This window comes from Pogoniulus pusillus, chromosome 17 (genome assembly GCF_015220805.1).
Source record: "Pogoniulus pusillus isolate bPogPus1 chromosome 17, bPogPus1.pri, whole genome shotgun sequence".
NCBI classification, from domain to species: Eukaryota; Metazoa; Chordata; class Aves; order Piciformes; family Lybiidae; genus Pogoniulus; species Pogoniulus pusillus.
This window is the reverse complement of record NC_087280.1, coordinates 13,722,342-13,735,214: the sequence shown is the minus strand read 5'-3', so window position 1 is coordinate 13,735,214 and position 12,873 is coordinate 13,722,342. Positions and strand designations below refer to the sequence as shown.

Genomic DNA, 12,873 nt, shown 5'->3' with positions numbered 1-12,873 from the left:
GGACAGAGGTTTCTGAAGGAATATTCTATGTAATGCAGGAAAAGAGCAGCCCAAAATAACCAAAGTGAGTAGCTGCCACATAACAGTTCTTGTCTATCATGTACTCCAGAGTGCTTTTTATAACCCTTACTTGCAAGAAATTGTCATTCTTAGGTGTGATAACTTCAGTAATGCTGTCTCTTTCAAGTGTTTAAGTCAATTTACTTTCTAACAGCATTTAGCTTTGGCAACACAAAGGCTCAGTTTGCCTTGAAAAATATTTTTGCATATGTGATGATTAAGTTCCTTACTCTTACATGCTTGGGACTCATCTGGATGCTTTTTAGGACTAATCCTTTGGTTCATCTGCATGTTACCAGGGAGAATGCATCAGTCATTAGGAAAAATATGGCCTATGTTATTCACTAATCTTCTTCTTTTTGTTATCTTTGAAATAAAAATGTCTCTGAGCAATGAGAGTGTTCTGAGACATTTTACTGTGGGCAGCACTCATTTTCCTAGCTCTTGGTTTGAGAGGTCATGCCTTTTCCAGTACTCATTGTACTGTAACACATTGAAATTTCCATCTACTTCTCTAGAAGAGGACTCTTCTGAGGTGATACGTTTATTTTTGCCTTGTTACGTCTCTGGGAGATCTTTTTTGACCTTCCTATGTGGTTTCTTGGTTTGTTCAGAGTTGGTGGAACAAATTATTTCAGAAGAGTTTTTGTTCAGTTTGGTTTGCACAGCTGTCTAATGCTCTTGTCCAGGTGAGTTGGATGAAGAGTTGAGGCTGTCTGCAAGTTTTGTCTTTCGATCCTCTGTGGAAATGTGTTCATAGATTCATAGAATGGTTTGGTTTGGAAAAGACTAAAGATCATCTAGTTTCATCCTCCCTCCATAGGCAGGGGCACCTTCCACAAGACCAGGTTGATCAAGTTTCTCTCCAGCCTGGCTTTGAATGCTTCCAAGGAGGGGGCATCCATGTTGTCCCTGGACAACCTGTTCCAGTGTCTCACCACCCTCACTGTGAGGAGTTTCCTTCTAATCTCCAGACTAAATCTCCCTTCCTCAGCTTTAAATCCATTCCCTCTCATTCTATCACTACAGACCATTGTAAAAAATCCCTTCCTGACTCTTTTGTAGCCCACTTCAGGTGCTGTAAGGTTACTGTAAGGTCTCCACAGAACCTTTTCTTCCTCAGGCTGAACAGCCCCAAATATCTGAGCCTGTCCCTGTAATGGCTGAGATATGGCTCAGCCCTCTGATCATCTTTGCATCCCTCCTCTGGACCTGCTCCAGCAGTTCAGTGTCTCTTTTCCTGCTGTGATGCAGCTACAGTCATGCATGTTTTCCTTGGCACCGCTGTAGGGAATTGCAATAGAAGGGCTAAAAGGAAGCATCTAGAAGTGGAGGCACCATGTGAAACAGGAAAGTCTGTTGGAGTGACCTGTGTTTAAAAATGCCTGGATTAGCAGCTAGTTCTCAAGACCTCAGCATGTTTGTGTTCCATTTCATGAGGACATTCTTTGCAGGCAGAGCACAACAAACAAATCCTGATGAGTCATGGAGGTGGCACAGGACAGAAGTAGTCATCACTGTCAGCCTCGAAAGGGTATGAGGAGGCCTATCTGTAACTCGTAAGATCTGCATGTGGTTGCCATCTGAGGAAGAGCACAGGAGATGTTAGGAGAACTTGACAACTGGTGTCCATTGCCCTCCATGTCAGGGCAACAGATCCTGAACTTCCTAATGCTTGAGCTAGGTGAGTGGCCACTGCTGGATGAGCAGCTTGAGTAGACTTCTCCTTGTTTGGTTGATTGCTGGACAGACTTCTTGGGCACCGCATCGCTCTGGTGCTTGGAAGTATGAGATTGAACAAAAGCTATTCTGTTTTTAGTTTTTATGCCAAATCATCTTCCCCTTTCTCTGAGGTCTGGCATGTCTTGTTATGTCATTGGTACAAGTCTGTGACTGTATTTGCTACTTGTCTGCCACTTTGGAGGTTCAATATACACTAACTTTAAATCAAAGTTGAATGCAAGAGCTTTTTCTTTGATGATGCAGGTGATAAAGCTTTGCATTTCTATTTCAGCCTGTTAGATTTCTCAAAGCTATTTGAAGTTTGAAATTAAGAAAGCTGCTTTTGACAGAGACCTAGAGAATCAGAATGATAGAATGACTTAGGTTGGAAGGCACTCTAGAGATTGTCTACTCCAACCTGCCTGCCATGGACAGGGACACCTCTCAACTGGACTCAGCTGCTCAAGGCCTCATTCAACCTGGCCTTGAATGCCCCTAAGGAGGAGGCATCCACAACCTATTCCAGAGTCCTACCACTCTTGAACTGAAGAACTTTTTCATAAGATCCAATCTAAACCTATTCTTCCATTCCACCTTGCCCTGTTGCTAGACATTCTTATGAAAAGTAGCTCTCCAGCCTTCAGCTGTTGGAAGACAGCTATAAAGGCATTCTGGAGTCTTCTCCAGGCCGAACAACCCCAACTCCCTCAGCTTATCCTCACAGCAGAGGTGCTCCAGCCTTTGGATCATCTTTGTGGCCATTCTCTGAACATCCTTTGTGTCCTTCTTGTAATGAGGACACCAGAACTGGATGCAGGAGAGACTTATAAAGCAGTGGACAGCCAAACTGTGCTTTCAGGAGCCGATCATACTCAATAAAATACTTAAAATTGAAATAGTGATTGCTTTATAGTAGTTCTGTTGTAATTTTAATAGTTGTAAAGGTACCTGACATATGTCATACTGGTTTGAGCAGAGCCCCGTGCATTGACAGGTGTGATTTCAAATTTCTCTGCTTTGGAAGACTTCCAGGGGCTGATACTAGATGCTGTGGCTCTTGATCTTGTTTCCCAGGATGTCAATTGTGACACGACTGCGGAAGCCAGCTTGCCTTTCCACCTTCCCTCCCCCCCTCGCCCGGATTTGAATGTGTTCTTTGAGGAGTAGAATTCTAAATAAGTATTGTTGGTGCCTTCCCCTAGCTGGGACACCTGCTGTCTGGGGTATGCTGGTGTCCCTCAGTCTGCTTTTGTCAGCCTTTTTTCAGTAGGATGAGTTGTCAGGCAAAAGATGGTAGTGGTTGGAATTTTGAGTGTCAGTGCAGGATGGTAGGCGAGATGGGGGAAAGTTGATGGTAATTATGCAGATAGCAACCCGGAGGGTGAGTAAACCTGCTGTGGAGTTAGGAAAAGGGAAAGGATTTTTCCTTCTTGAGGTTTTGTTCTCAGAGGAATGCTTGGTATTCTGAATGTCTTAGCCGTGCTCACTGGCTCGCTTCCAGCTTCTGATTGGCATTTAGACTGATCCCTGAAACTCAGCTTGAGTGAGGCTTCTGCCCTCTTTTCCTTGCAGTTTTTCTACCATGGGCCAGATTCTTGCCAAATTTTCCTGTTACAGCAGCCACATGAGTGAGATGTTATCGCAATCTCTATTGCTTGGGGAAGATGGTATCATTTACTGCGTGAGAAATTCTTTGAAACAAACTGCTCTCCACTAAAATAAAACCCCTTTTTAACACAGGGACAAGTGCCTTGTGTTACAAGTCCTTGCTTTTCAAAATACAGAGATGCAGAATTGCAGGAATTGTGAAACTAGCTATGCCAAAACCTGTAGCATACGGGAAGGCTGGGGAGGCACTGTTTAGAAGGGCTTGCAGTGATAGAATAAGGGGCAGTGATTTGAAACTGGAGCAGGGTTGAACATTAGGAGTAAGCTCTTTACAATGAGAGTGGTTAAATCCTGGATCAGGTTGCCCGGGGATGTGGTTGAGACCCCATCCCTGGAGATGTTAAATATCAAACTCAATATGACCCTGGGCAGCCTGGTCTAGTTAAGGATGTCCCTGCTGACTGAAGGGGGACAGGCAAGATGACTTTTGAGGGTCCTCTCCAACTTGATGCAGTCTGTGAATATGACCATTTTGGGGTCCTTGCTCTTGCAGTTCTTAATTTTGGCATTTTCCATTTATCCTTTTGTGCTCAAACCTCTTATTTTACCTTTCACTTGGATTCCAAACTACTGAAAGGAGGAGAAACTTTCCATAGGCACCTCTTTAAAGTATTAGGAAAAAAGCCCTGTACATCAGCAATACAATTAGATAGGCTGCCCAAGGCCACATCAAGCCTGGTTGTTCCAATGGACTAAATGTTGTGTGTTTTCTCTTGTAAGAGTTTTTTCTGCTTCAGTTTCTAGCTGTTGTTTCTTACCATCTTTGGTTGAGACTCCTCCTCTTGCAAGTGCTCTGTATTGATTACTGGGTAAGAGTGATGAAATATTCTCTAATAACCAGTTTGCTGACCTGGCAAAAGTAGTCTGTTCTTTTTTCCTTGGAATGAGGGTGGGGATGTTCTCTGTCACACAGCTGCGCTGAGTTGGCTTGCTGAGGCACGTGTGGCATGGCAGATGGTGACTGTTGCTGCAGTCAGAGAAAGAGATTTATCTTTTGTAGGTGTGACCTGATAGTGTCACCTTTTTTTTCTCCATGCAGTTTAAATTTGTCATCTGTGCCTAGACAGTTGTGCCTGTTCTTGCTTTCTGATAGTTCATAACTCTGGTCATGTGGCTGTTTCTCTTTGGCTTCCCCCCCTCTAGTCTCCCTTTTCCAGTACAGCAAATTCAAGCCTGTTGATGTGTTCACCATGTGCTGCTTAACTTTGTCAGACATAACTTGGCCAAGGACAGTAGCTTTGATCATTTCCTGTTCCATATCTTGCTCAAATAAGGTCCTTCCTGAAGGTGATTTCTTTTACCCTGGGCTGGTGTAAAGCTTGTGCCTTTTCCTCTGTTTAATGCCTTCTGCAGCAGTGCTACCATCCTTCACAGGATTTGAGTGCCCAGGTAGGTTGGGCTTTTTCCTTCCTTTTTAAAAATCTTTTTGGAGTATGGTTCTTTTTTTTTTGTCTAGTGCTCACCTTTCTTTTCTGTTGTGTTGCATGTTTCATGGCATGTTGTGGGCTGTCCGGGGCAAGGGATGACTTGGATATGCAGGGGTTATCTTGCCTTGGTATAGAATGCTAAAAGTAACAAAGAGAAGCAAAGTTGGATTCTTTTGGTTGCATGTTGTCTGCCTGGAGCAACGTAGGGAATGCTGCTTCTCTTCTGAATTACTTCAGTGTACTTCAAATGAAGTTACAGCTTCAAGCTTTACATCCTGTATGCTGGCTGTCAGATTCTGGGTGAGGTTTAAAACTGTGTTGCTAGTGGTTGAAAGAAAGGAATGAGTGTGTTAGTTTACAAAGGCTTTGAAAAGAGCTGTTAAAAATTACCTTCTGTTTTCTCATTTATTACAGTACTACAATACACTCAAGAAAATTTTAATTAAGTCCAGGAGAAGGGTGAGATTTTTCAGTTTAAAAAAGGCACACTTAGACCTTTTCAGTTCTTTGAAGCTCTTGCTCTGATATTATTTGGGGAACATTCTTGCAGGTTAACAGCTGATCTTCATTGCTTACTGCAGGAAGTCCCTGCCCTATTGATAGGCTTTCACCTCTGTTTTGTAACTTCTGTCCTGCATTTGTAAATGTGATGTAACTGGCAAGGAAAAGTGCTATCCTAAAGAGTGATTACGCCTCACCTTCTTGCCTGAAATGCTGCATTTTAAATGGTAGGAAGTGAACGGTTCACAGCAGTTTCAGTGCATCCATTCAAATTGCACCTTTTGTTTTCCATTTAATTTTGAGCATTGTGAGATTTGAAGAAGCTAAGAATGTAAGATGCACTGTATGTATGGCTGTATCAACACGCAGTGAATGAATGAGTACCCACAGGATTACTTTGAAAGACAAAAACCATCACCTCATTTCATGCATTTGTACTCACTATGAGAGTGTGCATATGAAGATCATACCTTGACCATGTTTATGAACTTACTTTTGGGCAGATAGCTTGTTTCATGGTTGTGAGAAGGAGATATGTAGGGTAGTCTGTGTGCAGGATAGTCTGCGTTAGAGCACAGGTTTAGTCAGACTTATTTCACTAATTAGTACTCATTGGTATAGTGTACAGACAGCATTGATAATAACATGTGTGCCTGGAAAGAGGATCAAGCTGTATCCTCCAGTCCATCTCTAGACCTCCTTCAGGATGAAATAAAGACTACTCAGCCTCCTTGAGGAAGGAGTCCACAACTTTCTGAAACATAATTGGTAGGGGACCACTAGAAGCAAGTAAGGAGTACTGTGGCACTGACATGCTTACGAAGAGAAAACCTGTGATTCTGATCCATCAAGCACTCTGTGGCAAGCACTCCCAAACTACTGGCTCAGTAGTTTGCACTGAGGTTCTGTTTGCAGCTTGGCAAGTAACTTTTTCTTTCTATGTTTTTTTTCCAGTCTCAAAGTTAGCCAGACTTGACATTTTTTGCAAGCATAAGAGCAAAATGTCAGTGTGATCACATGTTCATTGATGCTAAGTGGTCACTTGAAAGTTTCTGCTGTGTCTAAACTCAAGTTCTGGTTAAAACTGGCTGATGATACTGTTGAAAAATATGACATCTTTGTGTAACTTGTCACAGTCCTTGATAATGGTGTGTTGTGGGCAGAGTTGGTAGTTGAAATGTTTGTTTTCCAGTCCTTGATGTTGGAGCAGTGCTTCCCTGAATTTGAAGGCATCATTGCTTGAGAGACTGGCTGCCTGAAAATACCCAGTGTCAGGTCTCTACTGTTGTGTCTTCTTAAGGAAGCTTTTGGCTTTTGGTTGCAGCTGATGATAGTAGCTACATGCGTATATTCAGAGGTCTTATTTCTGGGAGGGGGGTCTGCACTTTGTAATAGGACTGACTGATTAGAAAGGCACAATTGCTACTTTCACTTGAGTTAGTTTCAGTAAAATTGGAGAATCCCAGCATTACCTGTGCAGTCATGTGATGGTATTTGATTGAAAGATTAGTTCTAGGTTGAAAATTATCGTTGCTGTTCTGGTGAGAGGGAGGGAACATACCTGAAGCTGACAAAGCAACAAAAAGTGACTCAAGGTTTCTGTGGGAAGCCTGTTGATAGCACATTGTCCTAATGCCTCATGTGTAAGGGCAGTGGAAGTTGCTGCCCCTCGACCAGGTACAGCATCCTCCCTCCTCAGCCCTGTGAGAATAGAGAAATGCTTTCCTCTTGTTATTCTGGAAATCCTTCATTTGTTTCTGCCTTTTAAGATGAGAGGTGTTAATTTTCCTGTGAGTGTGTGAGCTTCTAAATATAAAAGCACTGCACATTGCTTTCTGAGAGTATAGCTTTTATCTTCTGGCCTGGCAAATGGTTAAGCAATACTGCACTAAGGGGAACGTTATTGTATGGTAATTGCCCTGGGCTTGTAGTTACATTAACACCCACTTAGGAACCTGTTGAAGCAAGTATGAGTACATTAAGACAGCTATGATATAATTAGAGGCCATTTATCTTTATGGTGATGCTTAAACAGAACTCACTGCCTCTACCTGTGTACTTTGGTAATGATTCAGTTTCATGTCCTTTCTACTTTAGGTTTTCTTATGTTGAACAAAGTATGTATTTGCTTTTGGTTTGTCCACCCATTAAGGTTATTGGGAGGATATTATGAACCCAATAGGTTCTAGGGTTTGAGTAGCAGTGTGCCCTCTCAGGAGTGTTTGGTTGTAATGATCTAAGGCTTGCAAGTGGTGTTGCGTAAAGCTTTTGCCCCACTCAGAAGAAACAAGGAAAAGGGGGTGGTGAAGAACTGGACTGGGTCGTGAGAGGGCCCTTCCAACCTCAGAGATTCTATGGAGATTGGGTTGAAGCACAGAAGTGCAGCCATGTAGGCTAGGGGAGGAGAATGATCTGAATTTTAACTTGCTTTACAGTATCTTTTAGGTAATGCTGCAGAATTTATAAACTCATGTCATGTTTTCAGCATTGTAGCCAGGTGGGGGGTGGCCTCTTCTCCCAGGCAACCAGCAATAGAACAAGGGGACACAGTCTCAAGTTGTGCCAGGGTAGGTATAGGCTGGATATTAGGAAGAAGTTCTTCACAGAGAGAGTGATTGGCATTGGAATGGGCTGCCCAGGGAGGTGGTGGAGGCACCGTCCCTGGGGGTCTTCAAGAAAAGCCTGGATGAGGCACTTAGTGCCATGGTCTAGTTGACTGGATAGGGCTGGGTGATAGGTTGAACTGGATGATCTTGGAGGTCTCTTCCAACCTGGTTGATTCTATGATTCTATGATTTGGCTGCTATCTGTATTTTTCTAGAACTTGAACTAAGTTTCTTTGATAGGAAATCAGTGAAACCCAGGAAAATAGTAGTTTGCAGAAGAATGAGTTTCTTCTTGTAGCTCATGTACACACTCTGGCCAGGAGCTCCCAGAAACGTTTTCTTCGTGGTAAACACTACCCCTTGTTGCTTTTCCAAGCTCCCCACCCTGCCTTTGGATGCAAGCTCTGCTTTTCTGGGGCTGAGACTGCACTTCACTGCGTGATGGTGTCTTATTTGAGTCTGAAGTGGTCTGACAGTTTAACTGTCTGTGATCCACAATTCCTCATTTGCACTAGAGGCATCATTGAGAAAATTCCATTCAAGAAGCTGTGGCAACCAGCTTGGTTCTTAATCCCTTGAGGAGAGTGTTGGCGTTTCTATTTATAAAATTAACCTAAGGAAACATGGCAATCTAAGTCACAAGACCCTGTATTTATGTCACCTTTGAAAGGAAGGTGTGGTGCTAAGCCTCTTACTATGAGAGACCGTTGAGAAGCTTGCAGGAAAGTTATTGCTTTCTGTGCTGAATTAGACTCAAATTAGCAACTTCCTTTATATACCTTTTCCACTTTGAAGTTGTTACTTACTACTTAAGTGCACTATGTCTGAAGTAGTAAATGCAAGGTCAGTGAGACACTCTGAGGTTATTAATACTGTTTTCACTTTGTCTAGAGGGACTGAGCATCCATTGTCTTGCAGAAAGTTCTCCAATACAGGTTATTTTGATTTGTATCTTATTTGGAACTCTTCTGACATGTAGCCCTTGGCATCTGTGGCTTTTATTTTCCTGAGTTGGTGCTTTCTGCACTCCTATCCCTTTATGGTTTAAAATTTGTAAGCTGTTCACATTGAACACTGAGCTCCTGTCAAAACTTGTCGAACTGGTTTGCTTTCTGAAACGTGTACTTTGACTCCCTTAACGTGTCCTTCGGGTTGTGTTTGTTTTCTGTACCTCACAGGCTTTGCATAAAATCTTCCTGTTATTTTCCCAGATTAGGAGCTGAAAAGACAAGATAGGTGAGAAGATGGTTGCACATCATCTGATGTTTTGTGGCTAACTGGTCACTTTCCAGTATGTGACTGGAAAGTCCAAAGGAGGACCGTGAAGATGATCAAACTGTAGGAGAACCTGCCCTGTGAGGAAACACTGAGGGAGTTCTGTCTTTTTACCTTGGACGAGAGAAGGCTCAGGGGGTATCTCATCACAGTTTTGGCTACTTAAAAGGCAGCTGCAGAGCATAGAAACTCTTTCTTCACAAAGCCACATGGAAAGTTGAGGAGTAGTTGATGCAAGTTGTACTGGATGAGTTTTTATCTTGATCTGAAAAATAAACGTTCTGCAGTGAAAACAATCTACCAATGTAACAACCTCCCCAGGGATGTGGTGGGGTCCTCATTACTGGATACAGCTGGAGGGGGTGCCACATGATCTCACCTGGGCTCTCCTTCCTGCAGGAGATTGCACCAGATGATCTTCTAAGTTGGGGCTGTTCTGTGATTCTGTAAATAAACCAGGCAGTGAGAGTAATTACCATTTCCAGTTAGTCAGGTGCTATCAAAGGACACACAGATCAGTCCTCTGACTTCCTGCAGCTTTTTAGGAAAGCCATTAAGACCCACAAGGAGTGTGTGGGATGTGAGGAGACTTGGAAATGTCGTTTTTAGATACCTTTCCAAACTGTTTTAGGTGATTCTCTGGAATATGAGAGGATACTTTGTGATTTCTGCAGAGTACTCACTGTCCTTTTTGGTTGTTTTTCTTTGATTTACTTTTGTTTGGTCTTGTTTTGTTAGGTGTTTTTTGGAGTGGGGTGGGGTGGTTGGATGGGTGGAATTTTCTGCTCTACAGCCCCCCGAGTAGTGTTGCAGTATCTCTTTTCTTCAGTAGTGCTGGGGCTCAACCATTTTTATGTGAAGTTTGTCTCGGCCATTCCAACCAGCTACTTGTTTGCAGATTGAAAGTTTCTGCACGCAGAACCTTTGCCATCTGGACATTAAGAGCAGAGGCTACAATTGTCGTGTCGTGCACTTTATGAGAGAGTTTTGTGAGATGTTAGTTAGGATTTTGTTTTCTAGTTTTGTGGATCAGGAGAGACTCTGGAAATGAGTGAGATGGATGGAGAATGAGAAGCTGGAAGAGACTGGTGTGTTGTCCTTTTCCTGCAGAATACCACCCCTTGTGGTGGGGGGGTTGTCAGCAGGAGCACAAAACTGTTTCTTGCCGTTAATTTTTGTGAACATTAGTTCCTGAGAAATGTGTAGTTTCCCTTTTCTCTTCCTCCTCCTTCCAGGATCTTCTGAAATCTGAACCGCTGCGTATGTTGGAGTCATCTGGTCACTGACCTCCTCCTGTGCTTGCTTACTTACTGTGGGAACCTTGCTGTAAAGCTTAGTGGCACCTTTTGCTTGCTTGTGTTAGCTTTTCAAACGTGTCATCTCTGCAGCTTAATGCTGTGGAGATGCAGCACATGAGGAAAAGTCTTTCCCGGGCAAGGGGGATGGCTCTTCAAATTGAGTAGTTGTTTGCATTCAGATAAAGGAATGGGTATTACTGAGACTGGAGGACTGTAATAGCAGCTGATTGTAGGTACTTTATGGTGAGCAATTATGGAATATTGGTGGTGATTTTTTTTTTTTTTTTTGTTGTTTTGAAATAACTTTTTTGGTGTTATCTGGGGAGGAATGCAGGGACTGAAAACAATCTGCATAACCAAAGCAGCAGTGGTGAAATCAAGCTGTTTGTAAAACCTCTATTGAATTCTGAGTGCTCTTCCAAGATTTCTTAAGTGTCATGGTTATCTTTTAGGGTATAACCCTCAGTCTGTAGATAAGCTTAGATCAATGACCTGATACGTAACAGTGCCAAAAGCCTGGGTTGACAGTCCTGTTCTTACTCAAGGTGTGACCACCTGTGTGTTAATTATAGTTATGCTAATATGGTGTTATCCTCTAATTTTTCCAGCCTGAATTCTCATGCATGCTTCTTGGAAAACCAAAGGAAGGGGGCATAGCATGAATCTATGGCAAAATGTGTTAGAAACAGCACCACTCAAAGAATCCCATGCATACACTCTTAGGAGATGTCTTTTTAGTTCTTAGTATGTATTAACTATGTTGGTTTTTTTTTAATTCATCTTTATGCAGTGCTTGATTCTAGTCAGAATATTGCGAGGCATGAAGCCTCACACCTTGTAGATGAAAAATGTCTGCAGTTTTAGTTGGTCAGCAGAGCTACTTAGTTTTCAGAGGTGTGTTTTCCAGGACTGATTTCTGTGGAATGGTGTTACTTTGCTGTGGTTATCTATTTAATCTGTTACTTGCATCCAGTATGGTGTTTTCCTGTCATTTTGCCTAGATTAATATGGAGCTGAATACTTTACTGTCATGTATGCATCTGAAACAGTATTTAGAATACCAAAATTGTCTTGTTTGGGTTCCAGCATGATCGTTCACTTGCTTACATTTTAGCCCCAGAGTTGTGGGCTAAAAGGGATGTTGGAGTGACAAGGGGGCCAGCCTCTTTTCCTTTGTGTCAAGCGGCAGGACCAGAGGAAATGGTTGCAAGGTGCTCCAGAGGAGTTTTAAGCTGGGTATTAGGAAGTATTTCTTCATGGCAAGGGTGACTGAGTTTACTTCCATTGCCCTTCATCCTATCACTGGGTAAAACTGAAGGGAGACTGGCACTATCCTCCTGATGGAGGAGCCACCCTTCAGATATTTGTAGACACTGATAAGGTCCCCTCTCAGCTTTCTCTTCTCCCATCACTTAATGAAGATTTAAGTTAAAGGCTTCGTCTAGACTAGTACCAACTAAATCATGAGCTGAAGGAGAAATATGATGGGGAGATGGTATCTTAATTACTTGTGATGCTCCAAGTACTGGACTCTGTCTACAGTGTTACTGACTGGCATTTTAATGACACAAATTCTGTGGCAGTGCTATACCTGCTGTAAATACTAAGTGAAGAGTGTGCTAGAATATGACAGCAGTAGCAGCATGAAACTTGTTTTAGCATGGGGTTATGTTCACAAACTGGAAATACACTCACGTGGCCAACTTTGTTCATCTTGCACTTTCAGATGGATGGAGGCCTGTCTGAACGAGGAGCTGCCTCCCACGACCGAGCTGGAAGAAGGATTAAGAAATGGAGTCTACCTGGCCAAACTTGGAAACTTCTTCTCTCCTAAAGTGGTTTCTGTGAAGAAAATCTATGATAGGGAGCAGACTAGGTATAAGGTGAGAGCTGTTTGCTGTAGATACTGCTTTAGGCAGACATTTCAGCTAGGAAAATGAGCACACAGACACTGAGCAGATAAGCACAAAGCTATTTTATGTTGTTATTACCTGAGCAGCCAGCTTCACTCTAGAACATTGGTTCAATGAGGGGCTGTGGACTCAGCTTTATATCCCAGCTTGGACTCGTGTGAAAAAACTTGTTGTACATAGTCAGTGTAATTGTACAGAGAAGACTGTTTTCACAGTCTGTCTTGCTGACCCTTCCTGCTGTTCTTGCAGCTGTGCTGTTTTGTTTCTTACTGTCCTCCCTTTTATGTTCCTGCCTATTTTTATTTCAGGCAACTGGTCTCCACTTCCGGCACACAGATAATGTAATCCAGTGGCTGAATGCCATGGCTGAGATTGGTCTCCCCAAGGTAATTCAAATATAACT

General features: G+C 42.7%; 1 protein-coding gene across 2 annotated transcripts in view; it reads left to right on the top strand.

Annotated features, from left to right (window-relative positions):
• IQGAP1 (IQ motif containing GTPase activating protein 1) overlaps positions 1–12,873 on the top strand; it is a 54,470-nt gene that overhangs the window by 6,097 nt on the left and 35,500 nt on the right. The window contains exons 2-4 of one of the 2 annotated variants that reach the window (XM_064157750.1): positions 4,804–4,839; positions 12,284–12,440; positions 12,779–12,856. In XM_064157750.1, coding sequence (XP_064013820.1) covers positions 12,288–12,440; positions 12,779–12,856 — 231 coding nt within the window. In that variant the 5' untranslated portion in view covers positions 4,804–4,839; positions 12,284–12,287. The remainder of the gene's footprint in view (positions 1–4,803; positions 4,840–12,283; positions 12,441–12,778; positions 12,857–12,873) is intronic. The other variant, XM_064157749.1, reaches the window with a different exon arrangement.